Source organism: Ursus arctos, unplaced genomic scaffold (genome assembly GCF_023065955.2).
Source record: "Ursus arctos isolate Adak ecotype North America unplaced genomic scaffold, UrsArc2.0 scaffold_3, whole genome shotgun sequence".
NCBI classification, from domain to species: Eukaryota; Metazoa; Chordata; class Mammalia; order Carnivora; family Ursidae; genus Ursus; species Ursus arctos.
The window spans coordinates 59,732,943-59,759,915 of NW_026622985.1; the positions used below are offsets into that span (position 1 = coordinate 59,732,943).

Here is a 26,973-nt window from a genome sequence, read left to right on the forward strand (position 1 = left end):
AGCTTGGAAATCAGGTTTCCCTCTAAGAGAGAACTGTAGCATGAACCAGTCCAGTTGTTGATGTGAGTTACTTGGGCCAATAAGTAGCCTGTAAATATCTTGCAAGATGTTTTCATCTGGTCAAGGAGAATATTGTCTAAGGAAGGTATGATTGAGAAACAAAGAAAGTGTAACTTAATTGTGTTACAGAAGGAAGATGGCCTATAGAATCTAAAAAAGGAGAACCGAGGAAAAATATCAGATGGTGTTTGTCCAGCATTGTCTGCTGAAGACACAAATTATATAAACACAGGAGTGCTCTGATCAATAGAGAAGTATGCACCATTTGGAATAAAGCATAAATTTGACCAACCTTAGCCCCATCTTTTCTTTTTTAATTGAAGTGTAGTTGACATACAATATTATGTTAGTTTCAGGTGTACAACATAATGATTCAACATTTATATACATCAAGAAATGTTTACCATCTGTCACCAAGCAAAGTTATGACAATATGATTGACTATATTCCCTGTGATGCACTTTTCTTCTCTGTGACTTATTTATTTTATAACTGGAAGTTTGTGCCTCTTAATCCCCTTCACATGTCTCACCCATTCCCCCCACCACTCCCCTCTAGCAACCACCAGTTCGTTCTCTGTGAAATTGTTTCTGTTGGTTTGTTTTTTGTGTTCTAGATTCCACATATTAGTAAAATCATGGTATTGTCTTTTTCTGTCTTATTTCACTTAGCATAATACCTTCTATGCCCATTCATGTTGTCAAAAATGGCAAGATTTCATTCCATTTATGGCTGAATAATATTTCATTATATATATAAATATATTTAATATAAATATATTTAATATATATAAATATATTTAATATATATATAAATTATATATATATATATATATATATATATAAAATACATCTTTATCCATTCATCTATGGATGGACACTGGTTGTTTCCATATCTTAATTGTTGTAAATAATGCTGTAAAATTCGACCCCATCTTAAAGGAAATACCTTTCAAGACTCACCAAGCCTCTGTGCTCTGATTCCATTTTCACCCAGCACCATCCTGACAGTGTATTATACCAGATCCTAATACGAGGAGAATGGTGTTTTTGTCAGATCTGAGTATTGGGGTGAGGGGAAAGGTAATTCTCCGACTGAAAATTAGTAACTTGACATTGCAATTTGTACTCTAATATCTCATGACTTTAATTATTGTGGCAAATGGCATTATCCAAGTCACCTGCAATCATCTCTCTCATCTCACTTATTTTCTACAAATGACCTTGATACTCCTGCCATGGAGAGGTGGGGTCTATGCCCCTTTCTTGAATCTAGACCAACCTTAGTGATTTGATTGTAACCAGTAGAAAGTAGTGGAAGTGATGCCTCATCATTTTTAAAATTAGGTCAGAAAAGATCATATAGCTTCCACTTTGTTCTCTTGAAATATTTCCTCCTAAAGCCTTCGGGAATGTAAACTGTTCCATTGACCTGAACTCACCATGCTGTGAGGAAGCCCAAATTAACTCATGAGGAGAGATCACATGAAGAGACCTTGAGATTCAATAAACAGAGGGATGCCTGGCCAGACCCCAGTGCCTAACCACCCTAAATCCTAGTCAGACAACTCCATAGTGCTTACCAGAGTAAATCTAAGTGTCTTGTATCAACCAGTCTGAACCAGAATTGTTCCTCCCCTCCACAAGAGGCTTTGTTGCTGGCCAAGCTATGCCTCTAAAGTAAAAGAAAAGAAGGAAGAAGAAAAAAGAAGGAAGAAAGAAAAGATAAAAGGAAAATACTAGATGTTCTCCAGCCATAACCAGTGACCTTATAGCAAGCCATCAAATAATCTGAAAACCTTACGATATACTTCAATGCAGAAACCAATTGAGTTGGGTTTCTCTCACTTGCAATTGAAAGACTCTTGACTGGCAGGCAGCTCTTTCGACCCATGGGCCCTTTTCTCGTGCTATAATAAAAACACCTTTTTGCACAAAAACCAACCAACAAACAAAAACCAGAAAGAATCTTAACCGATTCAAATATTTGCCCAACACAATGATTTGGTCTCTCCCTGCAAGGTGGTACTGGGGGAGATGGATGCAAGAAGATCCAGGGATTGATAATTCCACTTCAGCAAGCATTAGTCAAGACTTTTTGAAAAACAACAGACCAAAATCTAAATCAAACTGTTTTAAGAAAAAAATAAATAAAGGAATTTATTGGCTCACATAAGTGAAATGTCATGGGGTAGAACTTCAGGAATGGCGCTGAAATGTTATCATTAACAACTTCCCTTGGCTCAGTCAAGCTTGGGTCCTGATCTCAGGGTCCTGGGATTGAGCCCGTCTCAGGCACCCTGCTCAGTGGGGAGCCTGTTTCTTCCTTTGCCCTCCCTACTGCTTGTATGCTCACCTCCCTTTCTCAAATAAATAAATAAAATCTTAAAAAACAAAAACAAAACAAAAAAACACTTCTCTCTCTTTACTTCACTTTCTTTTGTATCGCTTCATTCTTGTGCTGTTTCTCTCATGTGGGTGCAAAGGTGCCACCAATTTAACAGCCCCAGCTGGAAGAAACCTTTTTCTCAGTTCCAGTAAGGCATCCATGTATTATACTCATTAGCTTGGTAAGGATTATGTAGCTGTCATGGAAATAATCACTGTGATCAAGGAGTTGCAGTACTCTGACTGGCCAAACCAATATCATACACCCACCTTAATTCACAGGGGTGGGATTAACAGTGTGGGAGGGGTAGTTTCTCAGAGTGAAATCAAGGTCCTGTTAACACAGAGAGACGGAGACAGAGAGGAATGGGGGGAAGGGATTCTGGACAGAGAAAAATAGCAGCTCGGTAGTCTGATAGACTCTCCTAGTACCACCTCCTAGTTTGTATTCTAGGCATATCTCCTTGATGATTAGCATATTAGAGCTTAAAAGCAGTGAAAATCTTTTGCTACTTATATTCACCTCTTTATGCCAGTTTGGGTTCATTGTGTATTTTGACACAAGACTGAGAAATTTCCTGGTCACCAACCCAGGGTGAAATGCAAAGTGTTGTGGTCACTTCACAGAGCCATGATGGACCCCCACCCACCCCCAACTGGTTCACAGTCAAGACTGATGATACCACGTACACACCAAGAAGATAGGAAGAAATTTATCACTCACATATTGAAACTTTCTGAGAGCAGTTCAGATCCCTAAGCTAGTCCAAAAATGGCTTCAGCAAAACAAAGGTGAGTAGTCCTTGGTTTTATTGTGCTTAGAGGGTGGAACTGGGTGAGTGTTCCCACACACAGGCCAAGACTTTGTGTAGTTTGAACTTCTCCCCTGGTGCCACGTGGACTTTCTTTCCTAACAGCTTGCCCACACGTGGAACGGAAGGGGAAAGTGGAGGTGAGGCTTGAAAATTATCAGTGGTCAGCATCAAAACTGGGGTCAGGTGCTTTGTGACACAAGGCCATCTCTCAAATTCAGTCCAGTCTGGTTGTGATAGACTCAATGTAGTAACATCTCACCCATTAACCAATGAAACAGACAGGAATTCCTTCCCTGCTGATTATCATTCTAAAACACTATTCTTACCTATCCCCCTTTATTTATGCCTGTAGCATCTGGAGGGGTGTGCATAGCTCCTTTCCAGAAAGAGAGTAAAGTGATTATCACCCAATCATGAATACACAGGGAGTCAGCCTTTACTTTGTACCAAGGCACCTAGCCCAGGTGAGAGATGTTTTATTTGTACTCCCTCCCTTCTGTGTCCCCTGTGTCAGTCTCTTATACCTCTCTACCCCATCCTAAGATACTAGATTCATTCTCAAGGCCCGCCATAGGGCCTTGGTGTTGGCCCAGTTGTAGAAGGGTGGCTGCAGTTGGTCCTTACTCTGTTTTACTGGGTAGATTTTCAAGCCTTTCAGAATGAAACAATTTAATTTCCCCTGCTCATATTGGCCACCTTTCACAGCCTAACTTTGATGCCATTATTTTGTTCACAAGGTATATTATTTTACCTACCAATTAATTTTTTTTGCCAGAAAAAATCGACAAGAATTTATTGTCATTCAATATTTCATAGAAAAAAGGAATGTAGCAATCGGTTCAGGGTAGTATATATAAAAAAAAAAAGCAACCCTGCAGGTTTGTACACGTTGCTCTATTTACATCTGGGAGCAGGCTCTCCCTGACATTAGGCAGAGCTGCTGCATCTGTTGGATACCCCTTTGCAGGTGCAGCCCTGGGCACACTTGGCCCAGTCCACGGACAGCAAGTGCAGTAGCTCTTCTTACAGGAGGTGCATTTGTACTCCTTGCATTTGCAAGAGCTGGCACAGGGACACGAGCCACTGGTGGAGCAGAAGCAACTGGGGTCTATTTTGGGTCCAACACAAGTGGTGAAGAGAGGCACTTGGGTTGGCTGGAGGTGTGGTGGTCCACAATGTATATTTCACTAGCTTTTATCTTACCAGTGACTTTTTCTCCCCTGGGAAGATGGAGGAAGGAAAATGGTGAATAAAAAAGAAAGATCACATTCTATGACATATTAAAGAAATATGGCTAGCTTAGAGGGTAGAATGCAAATCTGCTTTTTTTTTTTTTTTTAAGATTTTTATTTATTTGGCAGAGAGAGACAGAGAGAGGGAGCACAAGCAAGGGAAGTGTGAGAGGGAGAAGCAGGCTTTCTGCCGAGCAGGGAGTCCGATATGGGGCTGGATCCCAGGACTCGGGGATCATGACCTGAGCTGAAGGCAGATGCTTAAGGGCTGAGCCACCCAGACGCCCCTGCTTTTTTTTTTTTTTAACCAAAAACCAGATTTCAAAGAATTCTCATAGTAAAGTAGGCAGGAAGCCCCCACAGGTACAAGTTCAAAGTTCTCTGCAGCACAGTGGAAACATCTGAGAGACCCTGTATTATTTCTAGCAATTTTAACTGGTATTCCATTAACAGTTTAGTAAGTAGTAGGATTGGAGGAAAAAGGGCAGACAATGTGCTTCATTGGAGGCTTACAGGTAGAGAAGACTGAGGGAGGAAGGGGAGACAGCAAATGTAATTGCTTATCTGTGGCAAACCTGGTTAGTTGCCAACCCAGTTGTCATTCCCCTCTCTCTTCCTTGCCAACAGCACTCTGATTTTGTTCAGGAGTCTAAAGTAGCTGTCTACTTCGGAGGAGGCTGGTTGGAAAGTAGAGACCCCTTCCATCCTCTCTGGAGGTGAATCTTGATTAGTCTTTAGGCAGTCATAGTAATCCTAGTCCTCTTGCACTGATTGGTTTAGCGATGGACATGTGATGCAATTTTAGTCAATGAGACATGAGGGGAGGTCTCGTCTGAGGAGAGCTTTATAGAAAGCTCCTCGATATTAATAGACGGTACTTTCTCCTTCAGGACTGCTCTCCTTACATGTGGTAACTGGAACTGGGGCAGCCATGAGGGAGCGGCAGTGAAATCCGAGGATGACTGAGGAGAGGAGACATTTGAGCTCTTGAGGATGTTCTAGAAACACTTGATTAACCCAGTCCTGGATCTGCTTCCCATCCAGACTTCCTATTCTGAGAGATAGTATATTTCTTTTTGCGTTAAATGATTTTGTGTTGGGTCTTTTATTACTCATAGATCAATGCGATTCCTCATATTTACATAGTATTTTGCAGATTTCCACCCTTCATATATTGCTTCAGTTGATCTTCACAGACGCTGTGGAGGTAAGGCAAGACATTTTACAGATGAGAACAGATGCTCAGAGAGTAGGGGGAATGTGGGGTCCCACAATCAAGGTGGTCTGATTTCTAGCCTAGTATTTTTCATCAGAGCACATGGTAATTCCAGGAGTGTTGTCAAATAGTACAAGTGGGATAATCTGTTGGAAACTCCTGGAGAGGAAAGGAGAGAGGGCGCTGCTGGAAGCAAATGTCTCCTGCTTTGCATTTGCCTCAGGCCAGCTCCGATGGACTTTCCAGGGATGTTTTTCTTCATGCTGGCCTTTTCTTTATCCCCGCTCAGTGCGTGCCAAGCTAAAGTTAACAGCTTACTTAGCTTAGCCTCCAGGGTTTACTGCTCTTGGAAGATCTGATTCATGGGACTTCCTTTATTTCAGGCTCAATGAAAAGTGGAATTCTTTCTTTACTGCCTAGCTTGTTTATTTTCCCGATAACATTTCAACTTCCTGTATAGAGGGGATAGGACAGAACCTAGTTTTCTGATTTTTATCTAGATCTACCCTTTTCCAGGTTTCCCTTCTCTTCCTCCTCCATGCTGCTCCACACTTCCACTGGCCTCAGACCTTTTGGATGTTTCTCTTATTCTGTCCTTTTCTTTGATTGTGCCACATTTCTTGCTTGGTGGCTCTCTATTCTTTCATTGATTCTCACCTTCTATTTTTCTTCTTACTATCTTTCTCTCTCACCACCTGCCCCCTCACCAAGCCCTACTTTTTAAACACAATACCCTCCCTTTCTTTCTCATCCTGTCTCAAGCCTGCTCACCTCTTCCCCCTCATCTTTATCTTTCTGAGCTTTTGGTCTACTTGAGGACTCTTCTTGACTAGAGATTCAGTTCTCAGACTTGGGAAGTCCTTACAAAGTCACTCCCCAAAACTCAATGGAAATCATTTTTTTTAAAAGATTTTTAATTTATTCATTCGAGAGAGAGAGGGAGAGAGAGTGAGCAAGGGCATGAACAGTGGGGGAGGGGCAACAGGAGAGGCAGAAGCAGACTCCCAGCTGAGCAGGGAGCCTGATGCAGAGCTCGATCCCAGGACCCTGGGTCATGACCTGAGCTGAACGCAGATGCTTAACTGACTGAGTCACCCAGGCGGCCTGGAAATCATTTTTAAAGTTTCGGCTTGGGGGTGTTCGGCAGGCTCAGTCAGAGGAGCATGTGACTCTTGATCTCAGGGTCATGAATTCGAGCTCCATGTTGGGTGTAGAGATTACTTAAATAAATAAAACTTTAAGAAAATAAAGTTTCAGGGGTGCCTGGGTGACTCAGTCGGTTAAGCATCCACTCTTGGTTTTGGCTCAGGTCATGATTTCAGGGTCCTGGGCTCGAAGCAGGGAGTCTGCTTGAGGATTCTCTCTCTCCCTCAGTCCTCCCACCCTTGTCTGTCTCTCTCTAAAATAAATAAATCTTCAAAAAAAAAAAAAGTTTCAGCTTGATTTTAATTAGTTCTTTTTGGGGGGGGAGGGTGAGGGTGTGTGCACAAGGGGGGAGGGACAGAGAGAGGGAGAGAGAGAACCTCAAGCCGACTCCACACTCAGGGCAAGCCTGACGCAGAGCTCAACCTCAGGACCCAAGATCATGACCTGAGCCAAAATCAAGAATCAGGCAGTTAAGCAACTGAGCCAGCCGGGGTCCCCTTATTTAGTTCTTAGGATAATGCTGTCACTAAAGCTAAGAGTTAATTTTTCTCCTTAGTAGATTGCTACAGAAATCCAGTGCAAAGAATGTCTGTTGGAATTTAGAGATGTTGAAGAGCACACATACTGTTTGATCAGATAATTAACATTTTTAAAGAATGACAAGAGATCAAAGCACTAGGAAACCCTACAAGGCAAAAATGGAAGTGGTAGTCACTACTCAGCTTCTCTCTTCCTACATCTGTCTTCTTTCCTGTCCTGGAGTGTTTTCTCTCTCACAGTATCATAGGATTTTAGAATTGGTGGAAGTCTTAGAAATCACCCCTTCATTTTATAGAAGAAACTGAGGCCCAGACAGGTGGCATGTGTCACCACAGTCACAGTAAGGGGGTGGAAGATTCTTGACTGGAACCAGGTTGACTTGTTTTTGTGTAAAACTGGATCGTTTGAATAAACATGTGACACGGTCATTAAAAACCATACAGGAACACTGAAAAGTACAAAGAAGAAAGCAAATCATTACCCCAAATTCAACCACCTATAGATAGCCAGTGCTAATAAGATGAATTATTTTAATAGGTTTTCGATTTCCATAGAATTAGTTCTACTAGGAACAACGGACTTTTGTTTCGTGCTACATGGAGTTTTTCATTAGACCCTAGGATTTAATGAAATCTAAAATTATCTTATAATTACCATGTTTTATCTTCATCTTACAGAGCACACTGAGACTATTTATTAATGTGCAGAAGGTCACCTACCTAGGAACTAGTCCACATAATGGGGTATTATTTCCTTAATAAATCATTAAATTCAATGTGCTCACATTTTATTATTTTTGTAGTTACAGTTATAAATTAGATTGGTGCCCAGTTTCTATCTCTCTCTCCGTTTGCCAGGTTTTGGTATCAGGATAGTTTGCTTCCGAAAGAAGCTGAGAAACCCTTGGTGATTTGCTTTCATTAGTTCAAAATTTTAATAAATAAGAACAACCAATTCTAAGCTAAGAATTCATCTAAGTACTCTCTAATGAATTTCTTGGGGTTTCTGGGTCTTTATGGTGAAGTCCTACCTAGCTTAGTCACGTGGGTGGGACCATGTGAGATGTTTGCTATTAAGTACCAGCTCACAGTCCATCCACTAATGGCTTGGGGAACATTCACAGTAACTTAAAACCTCTGGACAACTAACGGGGGAGTTTCAAAATACGTGCCCCTCCCTTTCTTTTTATTATCCTGGGGGAAAAAAACCACAACCAAACCCCGAAGAATGGTTTCAGTCTTTTTCATGTAGAATCCATTCTTGTAACTAAGTTAAAAAAGCATAATAATCTAAGTTTCCCTCCCTTCTCAGAGCAGCCAGAAGTAATTGGATCCGCGGCCACGTAGGAGCCTCTGGTGGCGCTAAATCTGGACAGTCTCCAGGGACAGGCGGAGACCGGCGAATCTGCCCGGGCAGCAAACGCTTTTCTCTTCCAACTTTGGGCCGAAGCCCCGTCCCGAGGAGTTCACGATTTCTCCCTCGAGGACAGGTTCCCTCTGAAGTTGCCAGCCCTCTTCCTAGGCGGGCCAGCTCGCAGGGCAGGGCAGGGCAGGGCAGGGCCGGGCTGGGCCCGGGCGGCGCGGGGCGCGGCAGGCCAGCCCTGGCGCGCGGCTGCGGCTCCTCCCCTCGCTCGGATGTGGCCGGGGGGCGGGGGGTGGGAGAGGGGGTGGTGGCTGCCGCCCGGGGAGGGCCGGGAATCTTTTCCACGTTTGCAAGCGCCGCGGCGCGCCCAGCTCCGACCCTCGCCGCCCGAGCTCCGCACGCCCTCGCCGGCTCCGCGTCGCGCCCCGCGCCTGCGCCCGCCCCTCGCTGCTCTCCCCGTCGCCCACGATGGCGCTCAGGGCCCGGGGCTGGCGGCCCCCGCCGCCGCCGCTCCTGCTGCTGCTGCTCTGGGTGACCGGGCAGGCGGCGCCCGTGGCGGGCCTGGGCCTCGACACGGAGCTGCAGATTGAGCGGCGCTCCGTGCCCGACGAGTGCCCGCGCACCGTGCGCAGCGGCGACTTCGTGCGCTACCACTACGTGGGGACGTTCCCCGACGGCCAGAAGTTCGACTCCAGGTACCGCGCCCCGGACGCCCTCCCGGGCCTCCGAGGCAGCAGCGCCCGCTCTCCCGCTTCCCTCTCTCCGGACAGGCCTTTCGCTCCCGACGGACCTCCCCCAGCTCCGCCCCGGGAACCCCGCGCTCCTCCCTCTCCCTCCTCCTACCCAAAAGCTCAGCGACCCTAAATCTCTCCGCCGTGGGGTGAGCCTACCGGTCCTTACGTTCCCCTGGCCCGCCCGCCCGGGAGTGGAGTCTTGGATAGGACCTGGCACAAATCCCGTCCTTCCTGTCCTCCCAGCGCATTCACACAACGCGAAAACTGTGTAAAATGGCCACTCTGCAAATAGACCTCCACCCCAAGAGTGAACGTTGATGTCTTTCTGCCGCCTCCCTTTATTGGCCCTTGGGCAGGCCCCTTGAGTCAGATGATGCCTCTCGCAGTAGATGAAGATGATGGCGATGATGATAATGATGATGATGATGATGAGCAGATGATAGCAGCTGTTAACATTTATGGAGCTATTGCAATGTGCCAGGGTAGTTCTAAGCGCTTTCCGTACAATGAACTCATTCATTGCTTGCAACAGACCTTTTAGGTAGGTACCATTATTTTGCCAGTGAGGTTACTTGAGGCCACCGAGGCTAAGAAACTTGTGGAGTCCGACTGAAAACCCTGACAGTCCAAGGCCAAGGTCTGTGCTTGAAGATACTACTGCCCTTCCTTTTTGGGCACTGGGTGTGAGGTAGTTCAGAGCAGATCACTCAGCTTTGTTCCGGGGCCCTGGGCCGTGCCCGGGATTCTTTTCCTCATCTCCGTCCCAAGATCACAATACCTGTCCCCAACTTCTCTCCAGTTGAGCTTTAGGGTTAAGAGACCTCTTCCTCCAGCCGCAGTCCGCTCTCCTCCCCAAGGCTTTGTTACAAACCCAGGTCTGTGCCTGCACTTCTCCCAGTGAATCACCAGATTAGGCAAAGAGAACTGTTGAGCATCTGCCCTAGGCTGTGCAGGCTCATTCCAGAAGTTATCTTTTAAAACATACTTGTAGCCTCTTTTGTCTTTTTTGAAATTTCAGACAATGAATATACAAAAGCTGTTTAGCATGCAAAGTGGTACATAGGCAAGTGCTTAGAAATGGTCGTTCTTTCTGTTGTTTCAGTTGCTTCTTTTTATTTTTAACAGCTTTACTGAGATATAATTCACATACCATACAATTCACCCATTTAAGGCATACAATTTGGTGGTTTTTAGTGTATTCATAGATTTGTGCAACCATCACAGCTATCTAATTCTAGAACATTCTCATCACTCCAAAAAAAGAAAGGCTGGACCCATTAGTAGTCACTCCCTTCCCCTCCAGCCCTAGGCAACCACTAATCTACTTTCTCTCTATGTGGAATCATATCATTTGTGGTGATTTTATCTGGCTTCTTTCAGTTAGCATAATATTTTCAGGGTTCATCCATGGCGTAGTATATACCAGTACGCCATTCCTTTTTAATGGTTGTATAATATTCCACGGTATGGCTGTACCATATTTTGTTTATCCATTCATCAGTTGATGGTCACTTGTATTGCTTAAATTTTTTGGCCAATGAACATTTGTGTACAGGGTTTTGTGTGGATATATACCTAGAAGTGGAATTGCTGGGTTCTATGGTAACTGTTTAACTTTTTAAGGAACTGCCAAACTGTTTTCCAATGTCACTTCACCATTTTATACTCCCACCAGCAATGGATGAGTGGTCCTAGTTCTCCCCCAACAACTGTAATTTTCTCTTTTTTGTTCTAGCTATCCTAGTGGGTATGAAGCACTATCTCATTGTGGTTTTGGTTCACATTTCCCTAATGACTAATGATGTTGAGCATCTTTTTATGTGTTTATTGGCCATTTGTATATCTTCTTTCATTTGCTTCTTTGGTTAGAAAATAAGGAAGAATTTCCTGCTTGTGCTGATGGTAATTAATAATTCCCACTAAAACAAGTCATCTGATACTTTCTACCCTCTAGGCATGGCGGCCACTGTGAGGCAGTGTGGGACAATGGAAGACATTAGAAAGAGGCACTATCATCCCATCAGCAATTGTGTGTGTGGGGCCTGCCCCTGAAGACAGTGTCCTTCCCTGTCCCTACAGCTTATAGTCTGGGCAATTACCTACTGTGATATTTACAGAAAGAATAATAGCACACTTTTGTCTCTCATGTAGAGTTCACACAATTCTTACCATATCTTTCAATGTATGAATTCATTCAATCTCCAATAAATTCCTTAACCTCACAAGACAATGAAGTAGGTACCTCGACAACAAATGAAGAAACCGAGGCTCAGAAAGTTCAAGTAATTTGCTCAAGGGACCTGGGTACTAAGTCGTAGAGTGAGGTTTTGAACTTAGGCAGCATAGGGCCAGAGTCTATAGTCTGTGGTCCATAAGTCTATGCATGTATATAATGAAAGAAAGGCAAGGAGCTGTGGAAACACACAGGAAGCTCAACTGTATGTTGCGTTGGGTCAGAGAGAGAGAGAGAGAGAGAGAGAGTGATCGAATGGAATTCCAGGATTGCAAGATAAGACCTGAAGATGATTAAAATTGACCAGGGCTAGGGTGCCTGGGTGGCGCAGGCAGTTAAGCGTCTGACTCTTGGTTTCGGCTCAAGTCCTGATCTAAGTCAGGGTCATGAGATGGAGCCCTGCTGCACTCAGCATGGAGTCGGCTTGAGATTCTCTCTCCCTCTCCCTCTGCCCTTCTTGCTCATGCTCTCTCTCTCTAAAATAAATACATAAATCTTGAAAAAAAAATAAATAACATTGACCAGGGCTGATCTAAGGGGTGAAGGTTGTAGAGGGAAGAAAAGATGCGGCTGGTGGAAGGCAGAGCAAATGCAGAGGCCTGGCCGTGGGAGCATTGTGTTGGGGCCGTGAAAGCTGCTCACCACAGCCTGAGCTGGGAGCGGGAGTGGGGGAGTGACTGACAGGGTAAAGGAGAAGCCAGAGGAGGCTGGACGGGAAGGCTGGGCCCAACTTTGAGAGATCTTTTCTGCCTGACTATGGAATTTGGACTTTGTCTAGGACAATGGAAAGCCATTCAAGAATTTTAACCAGGGGGGTGAGGGATCAGACTTTTCTGTGGCTGCAGTGTGGACAGCAGGGTGGAAAGGGCAGGACACACAGTAGGTGTTTCACTAGTGTGAGTTTTTCTCTAGGGCCTCCATTCCTTTGGGAATTTATGAAGCATTAAGGCACAACTTTGCTATTCCTGCCCAAAGAGCTTAGGGGAGAAGAAATCTAAGGTGTTTGGGGTTCTGGCTGTTGTTTTGGAGGTTCTGCCCAGAAGAAAATGGCTGTCACCCTGACCAGAGTCATAAGCCACAAAGGGCTTCTGTTTTCGTAGAGCTTTCTTCCTGCGTCTCTGCTTGGCACTTGGGAGCAGTTAGTATCTTTTCAGCTTATGAGCATTTGCGCTTGTCAGCCCTATAGCCCTTGGCTACTGGTTTGGACATGGTTTCGTTTTATTTCGCAGCCTCTGTGGGCTTGTTAAGATGCCCTCGTGGCTGCTGCTCCAGACCGAAGACGACAGCAGCTTCCCAGCTAGAGTTTCCAGGGAGCTCCTGCTCGCACTCTCTAGCTCTCGGGAGCTCCTTGTCAGCCACTCCTGATTCAGCGTTTTTAAGCATTCCATAGCCTTCCTAGCAATAAGGGAGAAGGGCATGGTCTCTTTGCTTGCTCTGGTTTCCTCCTGGTGACTGAAATTCAACATGTTCCTGTTATCTTTAGGAGGCAAAGCCAGCATCTGGTCAGTTCCTTCACAGCGTCCAGGCTTGTCTGCAGACCCTCAAGGTCCCGATATTCAGTAAATATTTTTGTGTGCCTACCGCATGTTTTGTGTGCCCACCTGTTGGTGGGATGCTCTGTTGAGTGGTGTTCAAACTGTACCTGCATCACAATCACCTGGAGAGCTTGTCCTACATAGTTCCTGAATCAGTAGGTCTGGGTGGGGCCTGAGAATTTATTTGCATTTCTAAGTTCACCGGTGATGTTTTTGCTTCCCGTCTGAGGACCACACTTTGAGAACTATTGTTCTCAAAGAATCAAAGACTTATTAACATAAGTTAATCTTATGTATTAATTTATTAATATAGGCCCACTTAATTTTATATATTCATTCATTCATTTATTCAACAAATATTTGTTGAGTACCTACTGTTAGCACCTGGTGGGTAATTGAGCAAAGAGGTGTTAAGGCTCACCCCTTCTGGGGCGCCTGGGTGGCTCAGATATTAAGCATCTGCCTTCAGCTCAGGTCATGATCCCAGGGTTCTGGGATCGAGCCCCACATTGGGCTCCCTGCTTAGCAGGGAGCCTGCTTCTCCCTCTCCCACTCCCCCTGCTTGTGTTCCCTCTCTTGCTGTCTCTCTCTCTGTCAAATAAATAAATAAAATCTTAAAAAACAAAACAAAACAAAAAACCACAAAGGCTTACCCCTTCTGCAGGATTGGTTCTGAGAAGAGCCAGGGAGCTGGGCATCCCTGCAGATGGTGTCATGGTGGACTGGAGAAGTTAAGTGGTGACGAGGAGTCTGGTCAGGTCATGACATGGCTCACTTCGGGAGGTTTTCGAGTGTGAATCTGCACAGCAGCTCCTCCTATGGAAAAGCCATGTGATGAATGGGAAGTTACTGCTTGCATGTTAGCCCCGTGTGGCTCCGCTGACTTTAGGAAAAGATCCTAACCTCCAGGCAGGTCTTACTAGGGTCTCTTGAGGCCATTCACCTGCAGGGGCACTTGAGTGGCTCAGTTAGTTAAGCATCCGACTCTTGGTTTTAGCTCAGGTCATGATCTCATGGGTTGTGAGGTGGAGCCATGTGTTTGCTCGGGATATTTCCCCCCCTCTTCCCCACCCTCCTGCCCCACTTGCATTTGTGCTCTTTCTCTCTCAAATAAATAAATAAAATCTTTTTTTGTAGTAAATAAAATCTTAAAACCTGCTGTCTTTAAAAAACAAACAAACAAACCAGACACTGTGTCAAGACAATGTCATTGCTTTTAATTTTCATGTTCAAAATTCGTTTCATAAATTTCAAAGTCATTGTGAGCGACTGTGTATTCATATTGATTATTTAAGTTGGCTATATTTTACTGGCTGAGAACTTGTATAGAATAAAATTTATAGGGGCGCCTGGGTGGCACAGCGGTTAAGGGCGTGATCCCAGCGGTCTGGGATCGAGCCCCACATCAGGCTCCTCTGCTGGAAGCCTGCTTCTTCCTCTCCCACTCCCTCTACTTGTGTTCCCTCTCTCGCTGGCTGTCTCTATCTCTGTCAAATAAATAAATAAAATCTTTAAAAAAAAAGAATAAAATTTATAGAGATCTAATATATTAATTTGTGCAGTTGCTGAAAAAACAAAAATCCACAATAGCTGTGGAATGATTTCACTTTGCTTTGCAGTGTTTCTCTCTTAATGATATTTTAACATGCCAACTGCTTGAATTTCAGGGTCTGATCCTCTGTGGAGGTGAGAATGGATGTGTTCTTTCTCATTTCCCTCCTCTCCATTCTTAATCCTTCCTCTCTTCTCCCTCACCTTCTCTCTCTCCCTCTGTTGCTGTGTTCATTTTCCATCTGGTAGCTGATAGACTGTTTGTCAGTTCATTAAGGGCTTACTTTTCCCCTCTGCCACGGCTCATTAGCAGCTGGTAGAGGTGTTGTTTGGGGGAAATAATCTTGGGCAAAGGGTCTGGGAAGCCCAGAGTCACCTTTGAGAGCATGTGATGTGGGGAGAGAGGTGGGAGTCAGAAAAGTCAGATTTTTTTTCCCCCCACAAAGAGGAGTGTAGGAATTTGGGGAAGGAATGGGCTTTGGGGACTCTGGGGAGGGAGTATGTTCAGTTTGATATATGTCCTTTTATTTTTATTTATCTATTTTTAATATTTATTTATTTAAGTAATCTCTACACCCAATGTGGGGCTTGAACTCATGACCCCAAGATCAAGAGTTGCATGCTGAGGCAGCTTGACTCCCCATGACATGTTCTTCTTCTTCTTCTTTTTTTTTTTTAAGATTTTATTTATTTAAGAGAGAGAGAATGAGCGAGAGAGACCACCAGCGAGGGTGAGAGGCAGAGGGAGAGGGACAAGCAGGGAGCCCGACACGGAACTCGATTCCAGGACCCTGGGATCACGCCCTGAGCCGAAGGCAGACGCTTAACCGACTGAGCCACCCAGGTGCCCCGACATATGTTCTTTTAAAAGTTCATCCTCACTGCAGATTGAAACCTATGTTTAGAAATAGAGCCACAGTATTTATGCTTCAGGAATGCAGCCACAGGGGTACTCATCCTGAGGACCATGCTGCAAGATCATGCGTGCTCATGTGTAGACGGTTTAATGACTTGCGTATGATGGGTTTTATGTGATGGCTACTGTCTTAGTGATCCTTGGGCCAGTAAACTTGAAGAGCATCATCAGGGGATGCTGCAGCCACCTCCCATCACCCCCTTGGGGCAAGAGAAAGTAGAAGCAATCAAAGGGTTTACAGCAATGAATGAGCAGGGGAGAAAAAGAAGCGGATGGAGAGGAAAGAGGGGTGTTGGATGCGCTAGATGATTTCCATTTGCTTTTCTAGGTCCCCTCTCCTTCTGATCTATTTGCTTTTTGCTCTGTGAGGCTGTATGAACTACATGTACTTAGTAGGGGTTGTATCAGTGACCCCCTCGTCATCTGGCTTCTGGGTGGGTTCAGCCAGTGGGACATCAGCAGATCAGAGAGAGGAGGGTGAGATGGAGATATTTATTCCCTTGGCTCCTTACCTGTAGAGTCTCCACCAAAGTTTGTGTCCCTAGACTGGAGGTCCTAGCTAAGCCTCTGTCAGGTGGCCCTGAACCTTCTCTGTCCCTGGATCCTTCAAGCCCAGGTTTGACAACAGCACTCCCTACTTGTCCCCAGAGATACCACATTGTCCCTGTGTTCTCTGCACCCTGCACACTCTTTTGCAGACAGTCCCTTCATGAAACTTCCCTGGAGCTGCCTAGCTTGGGTGTATCATCTGTTTCTTGCAGGACCTCAACTGGGACATCTGCAAAAGGTGTAAATCAGCCAGATACGGGGACCGGCTATATTAAGTGCCTGTTCCGGAGCTTGCAGAAACAATTTTCATAACCAGTTCTGGGCTTGGCGCTGCATGTGAACTTGCGCCAGTTGTGCTGATCAGCACAGATTTACTCAGAGCGACTTTATTTTTCCAGATGGTCAGTTTTAAGCAGGAGATGAGACTAGTCTTGCATTGTTAGTTTCTCACATATGTAAATTATAACTGTTCTTTCAGAAAGGTGTATTTTTGTTTGTTTTTAGCACTTTGCTTAGGCAGTCAAATGAAGATATTAATACTGCACGACAACAGCAGTTTTATATACCACCCAGGGGGAGGCCCTGCGCTAGGAGGTGAAGGGTCAGGTCGACCTGGGTTCTAGCTTTTTGCCCACTTCGTTAACTTTGCGAGCTTGGGAGATCCTTTCACCTCCAAGGAGCCTGAGTATCAGCACCTGCCTTGAAGTGTCGTGTGACGATTAAATGGGGATAGCAGGTGGAAAAGCTTAGTTTGCCACCGTGCCCGACACATCATAAACACTCTCTAAATAGTTATTATTAAAAAATCTCATTAATTTTGGGAACTGTGTTCGGGTTCCGTGGATGAAAGACTTATTTATAAATGGTTTCCAGCCTGTGCATTGTCGCTGTTTGCTCATGTTCTGTACCTGGGATGTCTTTGAAGCTTCCGGTTCAGGTTCATTATTAACATACACCTACCGGCTGGTTGACGGTTCAGGGCCTGGCAAGTCCCCAGCCAAGTGAAATCGAAGAGCTGGCATCCCAGGCGGCGGCTGTTGGTCCCTGGAGGTAGAGGGTGGAGGTGTAAAGCTGTCTTGGGCACAAAGCTGACCATGTGTTTTTGTCCTCTGGCTTGCTGACCTGAACTGGGAATCTTGCTCTCTTTTCCCTGACCCTGCGAAAAGGAAGGCTATTAAAATGAGTTGTAAAACTAGGAGGAGGAAGAAAAAAAGGAGGCAGGTCTGAGGAAGCTGCCCGGACGGGTGGTGAAGTGGACTGTGCTGCTCTTCCAAGCTGTTTATTAGGGAAAATGAGGAAGTATTGTACCGAATGAAGGGCAGCACATCCTGATGAGGTAAATTCCAACAGCTTTTTTTTTTTTTTTTTTTAGATTTTATTTATTTATTTGGGAGAGAGAACATGCGAGGAGGGGCAGAGGGAGAGGGAGAGACAGAATCTCAAGAAGACTCAATGCAGGGCTCCATCCCATGACCCTAAGATCATGACCTGAGCCAGAATCAAGAGTGGGACACAACCAGCCGAGCCACCCAGGCGCCTCCCCAACAGATCTTAATATTTTCTTACATGAATATTACATGATCATTTTTTGAAATTAAGAGAGAATTAAACCACCTGAAATCCCTTACTCATAAATTACCATTGGTAATGTTTTTATGTGTCACCTAGTGGATTTCTTCATATGCACCTACACATGTAAATGGAATTATTTTATACTGTGGCTCTGTAACCTGCACTTGTCTGTTACTAGATATGTCCTTCTGTGCCAGTGGATATAAATCTAGTATTTTTGAATGGCCATGGAGTGTTTTATTATATGACCTTGCCTTAAATGCAGTCAGTGCCATACCTTTGAAATTTCTGTTATTTCCATGTTTCATTATTATAAACCAAGCCCTATAGTTATTTTCCTAAACACAGTATTTGAAACTCTCTGGGTATCTCTGCTAGGTATGTTTGTTTTTTTTTAAATAGGCAAAATCCATGCCTTAGACTTTTTTATATCCCCCCAAAGCACCTAGCACAGTCTCCTAATGGGCAAACCCTTGTTGGTTGCAGAATTTGACATTAAAGAGGATGAGAGCATGGATGTTGGCCACAAGTTCCATTATTTATCTTCCAACCTAAGGCTATCACCAGTCAGCCTTTAAATCGCATGTGTTCGTGATTTCAAGAACATATTAGACTTTCCATTACCTGTAATAATTATAGTAATATTGACATAACTCTGAGGTTTTCCGAGCCCTTTTCAGATTATAGTATCATATAGATCTTGGGATGGCCTTTATTGTTACTCCCACTTTGAGGTGGAGGAAACAGTTTAAGAGAGTTTAAGTATCCTTTATGCTACACCATGCTGTATAGACCTAAGGGGAAAAGAAAAGAACAATCAGGTATATATGTTAACTGGAGCGTTAGTATCTTATGTTGTTACTTTTAAATACCAATCATGTGGAAATGGAACACACTTGTTTAGTGGAAGTATTGGTAGCTACTTCGCAAAATGACATATGTAAGGAGGGTTACTTATCTAACTAGAATTGCTGGCAATATGCAAAGTAATTAAAAATTCCAACCCTGCGAGTGCCGTTAGTGAAGACATTTCCTGTGCCAGTATCTTCTCTACAGGCTGTGTTTGCTTTCCAGTGACCTCCCTCTGTCCATGGTTGCATTTTCACTGGTTGGTTTCACTAAGGGAAGGTTTAACTTGTACTTTTCTTCTTCTCTGTGTCTTGGGTCTTCAGCTATGACAGAGACTCCACTTTCAACGTGTTTGTGGGAAAAGGACAACTGATTGCAGGCATGGACCAAGCTCTGGTTGGGATGTGTGTAAACGAGAGGCGCTTTGTGAAGATCCCCCCAAAGCTTGCCTATGGAAGTGAAGGAGTTTGTAAGTTTTTGTTCCATGCTTGTAAACACATCTGCAGAAACCACCAGAACGTTTGAAGGGTATTCAGTCAGGCAGACCAGAGAATCTGCAGAAGCTTTAAATCAAGGAAAATGAGAAGCAGTGAACACACACACACACACACACACAGCTAAAATTTCATCTTTGGCTTATTTCTTCTGGATAAAAAAGAAGTTGTTATTAACACAGGTGTATTGAATGTCTCCCTTGTTGAGAGGAAGACCATTTTTTTCTCATTTCTCTCAATTTTATTTGGAGGAAAGAGGGAGGGAGCATGGCCCATTTGGGAAGTGTTCAGTGACCCCCCTTGAACATCTGGGCAGCATCCTAGGTGTTTATTCGTCTGGCCTGAAAGGCAGCAGCTTCTCAGTGTGAATTCTCTTTAATTTTTAGCTGGTGTGATCCCCCCAGATTCAGTTCTTCATTTTGATGTACTTCTGATGGACATTTGGAATTCTGAAGATCAAGTTCAGGTTCACACTTATTTCACACCCCCCAGTTGCCCTCGGACCATCCAGGTGTCTGATTTTGTAAGGTATCACTACAATGGGACGTTCTTGGATGGGACACTGTTTGATTCAAGGTAGGTGCTGCCATTCAAGGTAATATCGGTGAAGTGCCCCTTAGTTCCTTCTGTCTCACCTGCTTTTTATGCCCATGGAGAAACCAGAAGAGAGACTCTTCAGATTTCCATCAGCACCAACTCCTTTGCTCACGGCTTTTGGTCAATGTGTCATGCTCTGTAAAGCCAGAGTCAAAATTTTAATACATTTTACAGAAATGTAAGAACAATGTTTATCTAAATTAACAGTGTCTTGGGAGCTCGTCATTAAGTGAAGGGCCCTATTTCTATGTAGGTTCATGCATTTTTTGGATCCACCTTTATAGTTTTTCCATGGAAGGAAGAGGGGAAGGCTGAATGTTTATGAAGCTATAGACAAGTGCAAGGAGTAAGGCGCTAAGCTAGAGAACAGCAAACCCTTAGGGCTTTCCTGTCATTGTAGTGTATTGGCTTAGATAGAGTAGCAGTCCTGTTTTTGTGAATCACTGTAATTTACTTACATGATTTTCATTTTTTCTAACTTTGAGGACTAATGCTGTCTTTGGGAACAAAGATCAAAAAATGCCCATTGTCAGGGATGGGTATAGTTTCACAATTTAGCTGATAATTTGGTACCTAAAACCTTATGGAGGAATGAGTTGGAAACACCCTCAATAGCATGGAACTTTCCCTCTTTCTCATTGGTCTTCAGTCATAATCGCATGAAAACATATGATACATATGTGGGCATTGGCTGGCTGATTCCTGGAATGGATAAAGGGCTGTTGGGGATGTGTGTGGGGGAAAAGCGCATCATCACCATACCTCCTTTTCTGGCCTATGGAGAAGATGGAGATGGTAAGTCTTTCTCATTCTTAAAGCTGCTCCCATCTGTGCTTTTTTTTTTTTTTTTTAAGATTTTATTTATTTATTTATTTGTTTGATTTTTAGGTTTTTTATTTTATTATTTATTTGTTTGTTTTTATTTATTTGACAGAGAGATAGAGAGCAGAAGTAGGCAGAGCTGCAGAGGGAGAGGGAGAGACAGGCTCCCCGCGGAGCAGGGAGCCTGATGCGGGGCTCGATCCCAGGGCCCTGGGACCACGACCCGAGCCGAAGGCAGATGCTTAACCGACTGAGCCACCTAGGCGCCCCTATTTATTTATTTTTAAATATTTTGTGTATTTATTTGAGAGAGAGAGAGAGAGGGCGAGAGAGCACAAACAGGCGGTGCTGCAGAGGGAGAGGGAGAAGCAAACTCCCTGCTGAGCAGGAAGCCTGACTCAGGGCTCAATCCCAAGACCCTGGGATCATGACCTGAACCTAAGGCAGAACTTAACCCAAGGAGCCATCCAGGCACCCGTAAAGATTTTATTTTTAAGTAATGTCTATACCCTGTGGAGCCCCCACTCACAACCCTAAGATCAAGAGTCGTGTGCTCTTCGGACTAAGCCAGCCAGGTGCCCCTCATCTGTCCTTATTTTTATTGCTGTGATGAATTCAGCTTAGCACATGAAACCTGCCAGACCTTTTGGTCTAGACTTGCACTGTCCAATAGAGTAGCCACTAGCAACATAAGGCTATTTATAGCTAAATTTAAAATAAATTAAAATTAAGTAAAATCTAAAATTCTGTGCCTTAACCACACTGCCACATTTCATGTACTTCAGAGCCATATGTTGCTGAGGGCTACCGTCCTGGGCCGCGCAGATACAGAGCACTTACATCACTGTAGGAAGTTCCGTTGGGCAGTGCTAGTTTAAATCATCTGCTGTCTCATCACTGAATTGTGGAAACTTCCACTTATTCATGGTCATTGGCATTCATAAGTAAAGCATCTGCCACTACCTCATAAGCTGTAACCTTGGGCACCAGCCTCTCCAGCCTGCATTTTCCCATCTGTGAAATGAGATTTGAACTAGAAAGTCCAAAGGTTGCAGATCTCAAGTTAGAAATTTAGTATATGATGCCAGAATTGCCATTCCCCCCACCCCGATTTGTACCCCTGCGGTGGGTTTTACCTGTGACATTCGTTCCCTGTGGACAGATGCAAAGCATCATGTTAGAAAAAACATGAATTCGAACTAGTGTCCTTTTTGAAGGGTGAAAACAGAATATTGGCTGGTAAATGGAATTTCGCAGTTACTCCTATTTTAATTTCAGGGATATTTAATCACACTGACAGGCTCACACAACAAAGAGAACCTCCTGGCATTTAAACAAGCAGATATATGTAGTTAAGAATTGAACTGGAAACATGACGCATTTAAAAAGTTTGCTGACTGTGGTACCTGACTTAGAGTAACCCTAATATAACGTTCCAAGCTATGTTTCCTGGCTCTGTATGTCTACAGAGCAGGAGGAGAGAGGAGGAGATGGAGCTCAGCCTTCTCCCCTGTCCACCTCCTCTTTTATTCCTGGGGATCTGCAGACAGTCCCTTCAAAAAGCAGGCACGGGCATTCCTTGCTAAAAGAAAAATAAAATTTGAAAACAACTGCTGTAAATATGCCTTAATTCTCCCCTCCCCAAGACATGTTGTTATTCTGATTGATACTCAAGTGGTCTCATCCTTAGCCAGTGGAAGTTCATTTCCCTTGGCTCTCAAATCCTTTCGACGTTATCCAGATGCACACATCATACACAGTAAAACCAGATGGCTGGCCTAATTTGAGGAGTATTATTTATTTAAAATAAATAAATTGTATTGTTTATTTATTCATTTTAAATAAATAATACATATTTATTTATTTTAAATAAATAATACATTAAATATTTAAAATAGTTCATTTTAAGTAGTTATTATTTAATACTTTAATACTGTGCTCAGCTATCCAGGTATAACTTTATTTCTTTATTTATCTATCTATCTGTCTATCTATCTATTTATTTATTTTAGAGAGGGTGGGGAGGGGCAGAGGGAGAGGGAGAAGGAGAGAGAGAATCTTAAGAAAGCTCCATACCCAGTGTGGAGTCTGACTCGGGGCTTGATCTCACGACTCTGAAATCATGACCTGAGCCAGAATCAAGAGTCATTTGTTTAACTGACTGAGCCACCCAGCCGCCCCAGATGTAACTTTAAATAGGTGAATTGTATGGTATGGAAATTATATCTTGATAAAGTTGTTATTAAAAAACGGAATATTCAATTAGTACCTGATACTGCTAGAAAAATTTAAACTCTGGAGTTAATCTTAAGGCTTGCTTTCTTCTCCTAAATTAAAAAATACAGAAAAGTCCAAAAGATTCCTATTCTGTCACACACACCCCCATGCGCACACTTCACACTTCAGGGATTGGCCACACCTTACATTCCAGAGGCTGACTCAGCAGCCACTTTCAGCAGATTTCATTATCCCCTGAGGGGAAGGAGCAGGGGTGGGCCTCGCGGAAGAGCCGATTGAAGGGACTCAGGCTTGGTGTGCTGTGCCATTCACTTGCCCAGGCCCACTCCTTTGCAGGGTGTTACAGATGGCAAGTGTTGAGGTAGGTGGTTTGTCAGTTAACTTCCTTTATCTATTGGTTGATGTTGATCTTTGCTTGATGAGCTAGGACCCAATAATCTCTTCATGCAGATTATCATTTTGCAGATATTCACGAAGTCCCCACTCTCGGGAGCATCCAAAAGAAGCAGTACCATCCGGAAGTGAGACAAAAGCAATTTGAGCATTTGTATTTTGCATTGTGGGTGCCATTTCCCCCCCCTCTTAGGTAGCTTCAAGTTTGTTTATATCTCGATTGGGATGCACTTAATAAACTGAATTTTGCATTTTGCCTCTTCAAAAAACTGGCTGTTGTTTCCAAAGAACAAGTCTGTGTAGTATTCCGTAGAACCAGGTCTAAAGTTTAGAATTTACGCCTTTAATGTCTGATTTGCATTTGTACACAAACAGAAACCCACAGAGGCATGTATTTGGGTTTGCATGTGGGTGCATAACCACCCACACAGAGCCTTGATTTGTCAGCACAAGCATGGAAAATATGGGTGTTACGGTTGTAGTAGTCTTTCATGTCATTAATATTGGTCTGCTCCTTTTCCTGAAAAAGTCAGGCTTCAAATTATACCCACCGGCGCATGGTTGGGCACCGTGGACACAATGGTGACAGAACATAGTTGGACACTAGGGGGGACCACCCAACATGTGAAAGAACATTTATTTCCTTGTCTTGGAAACTTCAAGGAATGAGTAACACCAACACAATGGGAGTTCAGTTGTAGTTAAAAGTACTTCCTAGGGATGCCTGGGTGGCTCAGCGTCTGCCTTCGGCTCAGGTCATGATCCCAGGTCCTGGGATTGAGTCCGCATCAGGCTCCTTGCTCAGCCGGGAGCCTGCTTCTCCCTCTGCCTGCTGCTCCCCCTGCTTGTGCTCTCTCTCTCTGACAAATAAATAAATAACATCTTTTTTTATAATAATATTTTTTATTATGTTAGTCACCATATGGTAAATAAAATCTTTTCAAAAAAAAAAAGTACTTCCTAAATCTTGTGTCCTGATTGCATCATCTTCCTCCGTTCTACTCTAGGGAAAGACATTCCTGGACAGGCGTCACTGGTGTTTGATGTTGCGTTACTGGACCTCCATAACCCCAAGGATGGCATTTCCATTGAGAATAAGGTGGTCCCAGAAAACTGTGAGCGGCGAAGTCAAAGTGGGGACTTTCTCAGGTATCATTACAACGGCACCCTTCTGGATGGCACCTTCTTTGATTCCAGGTAAGGAAACAACTGGAGCCTTCACTCATCAGAACGTCTTATTAAATATAGTTTACCTCTGGCTGGACCATGATCTGACTACACTGTCAATGCTGATTTGTAGTCAGTATTTTCATCTCCAACATAGGTTTGTTTTCTGACATTGAATTCCTTCAGAGGCTGTTAGAAAGGTCTCCTTCTTGGGGCCTGTGGGATATAAGTCTATAGGAAAACAGGAGAGATGCGGCCTACACTCTCACCATCCCCCATACTGTGCTCGACTATCCAACCTATGAAGCCAGCTATGGGATCCAGAATGGGAAGTGGCCAGAACTGAGGTCCGAGTGGTAGCATGAGAAGAGAACAGACTTGGTGCTAGGAAACGTGGGTTCTCGTCCCGGTGTGTGGTGACTTTGGACAGCATTTGACCTCCCTGAACTTCAGTGTTTTTTGTGTTTTGGTTTTTTTTTTCTTTCTTATTTTTATTTGAGAGAGAGAGAGAGTGAGCATAGCAGGCGGGAAGGGCAGAGAGAGAGGGAGAAGCAGACTCCCTACAGAGCAGGGACCCTGGGCCCTGAGATCATGACCTGAGCTGAAGGCAGACGCTTAACCGACTGAGCCACTCAGACCCCCTGAATTTCAGTGTCCCCCCCCCCCCATAATTAGCACCTTTCTCAGAGATGGTTAAAGAGATTAGGTATGTAAGAGTGCTCTGTGAACTTCAAAGGCTACTGTGTGCTCTCAGCTTCCTTCCCGATGCAGCAGAGGCTAGTTACCATGCCTCTGTTGTTATTCACAGTCCTGCTTTGCTTACCAGGCTTGCTCGCAGGTGTGCAGGTGGCTGGAGCAGGCAGCAGGCAGCTTGCTGTGTCTTGCTCTTTCAAGTGGCATGAGCTCTTTGGAAACCACCTTTCAGCTTCCTGTGGAGCGAACAGGTAGTGACAGCAATCTACCTGTCTCTCTGAGGCCGTAGACTTCTGATTTCTTCCGTCATCCAAAAACAGTACAGAAGAATTTTTATATGGTATTATTTTATTTGAATGATGCATCTTTCCTATTCTTAGGATCTCTTACAATTTTCATTTGATTTTAGGGGAAAAAGTAATAGTCACATGGCTCAAAATTAAAACTAAGTGTGTATTAAGAGATGTCCTCTTACACACCCTGCCTACCTCACATCTCCCTCTCTCCTAGGTACTTGGAATTAACTACTTTTATCTATCTATCTATCTATCTATCTATCTATCTATCTATCTATCTATCTATCTAATCTATGTGTTACACCCAATGTGGGGCTTGAACTCATGACCCTGAGATCAAGAGTTGCACACTCCACTGATGGAACCAGCAAGGCACCCCTAAAATTAACCACTTTTATTAATAAGTTCTTTTTTTAAATTTTTCCACCGTGTGTGTTTTTTTCTAATGCAGATATAAACAACTCTAGATGTTATCTTATTTTCTCCCCTTTATAGTATATAGTATATAGCATACACTACTCTGCCTCTTGTTTTTTTTCTTCCTTGAGATTTTTCCATATTAATATATAGAGAGACAGCTCAGGTCTTGATCTCAGGGTTGTGAGTTCAAGCCCCCACTGGGCTCTGTGCTGGGTGTGGTTCCTATTTAATAAAAAATACATATATATGTGTATATATACACACACACACACAGAGGGAGAGAAATTATTTATTTTTTATGTCTGTATAGTTTTTCATTGGGTGAATATTCCAAATTTATTTAACCATTCCCCTATTGATGAATATTTGAGTTGTCTTTATTCTTTTTCTATTACAGAAAACATTAAGTGTATGTGTGTTGTTACATGTGAGCTTGGTTCTGTCCTGTATTCTCTGGAATTCTATTAATTAAATTAAATTAAGTTAAAATTTAAAAAATCTATTATTTAAAAGATCATTTTTTCTAGTGTATACCAGGTTTCTTTCTATATTAAAGGAACCACGGGTGCCTGAGTGGCTCAGTCGGTTGAGTGTCTGACTCTTGATTTCAGCTCAGGTCATGATCTTGGGGTTGTGAGATTAAGGCCCAAGTCAGGCTCTGTGCTCAGTGGGGAGTCTGCTTGAGATTCTCTCTTTCTTTCTCCCTCTGCCCCTTCCCCTGCCTTCTCTCTCTTTCAATAAATAAGTAAATCTAAAAAGAAGTAAAGGAACCACAATTTTATTAGGTTTTAAAAAACTTTCCATTTTAGTGCATTGGGATCTAGTCCATCCTGATAGCTATGTAATATTCTATTATATGGATCTGTCTTAATTTAGGTAATCAATCGCAACTATGTTCTACCTTTTTTTAAATTTAAGTATAGTTGATATACAGAGTTATATTAGCTTCAGGTGTAAAACATAGTGATTCAACAATTCTACAAATTGCTCAGTGCTCATCATGGTACGAGTAGTCACGATATGTTGTTTTCTGCCTTTTGACATACTAAGTGGGGCTGCAGTAATTATTTTTGCAGCTAAATCTAAATATGTAAGATTGTTTCTTTGGGACAGATTTCTTTCTTTTTTTTTTTTTTTTAAATTTATTTGAAGAGAT

General features: G+C 43.5%; 1 protein-coding gene, 1 long non-coding RNA gene and 1 pseudogene across 3 annotated transcripts in view; 1 reads left to right on the plus strand and 2 right to left on the minus strand.

Moving 5' to 3' along the window:
- Window positions 1-4,189: 4,189 nt before the first annotated feature.
- LOC113266924 (putative metallothionein MT1DP) lies at window positions 4,190-4,437 on the minus strand (annotated as a pseudogene).
- A 4,616-nt stretch (window positions 4,438-9,053) lies between these two features.
- Window positions 9,054-26,973, plus strand: part of FKBP9 (FKBP prolyl isomerase 9) — a 35,546-nt gene continuing 17,626 nt past the window's right edge. The window contains exons 1-5 of the mRNA XM_026508920.4: window positions 9,054-9,453; window positions 19,021-19,166; window positions 19,578-19,767; window positions 20,438-20,583; window positions 24,249-24,438. Coding sequence (XP_026364705.3) covers window positions 9,227-9,453; window positions 19,021-19,166; window positions 19,578-19,767; window positions 20,438-20,583; window positions 24,249-24,438 — 899 coding nt within the window. The 5' untranslated portion in view covers window positions 9,054-9,226. The remainder of the gene's footprint in view (window positions 9,454-19,020; window positions 19,167-19,577; window positions 19,768-20,437; window positions 20,584-24,248; window positions 24,439-26,973) is intronic.
- On the minus strand, window positions 10,580-26,130 carry LOC113262538 (uncharacterized). Of its 2 annotated transcripts, none has more exons than XR_006410512.3 (5): window positions 25,232-26,130; window positions 19,827-19,924; window positions 18,473-19,260; window positions 17,237-17,432; window positions 10,580-14,076 (listed from the first exon to the last, which is right to left on the minus strand). It is a non-coding gene; the product is annotated as an uncharacterized LOC113262538 (long non-coding RNA). The 2 variants fall into 2 exon arrangements; XR_003318839.4 differs by having other exon boundaries at window positions 18,473-18,642; window positions 25,232-26,109.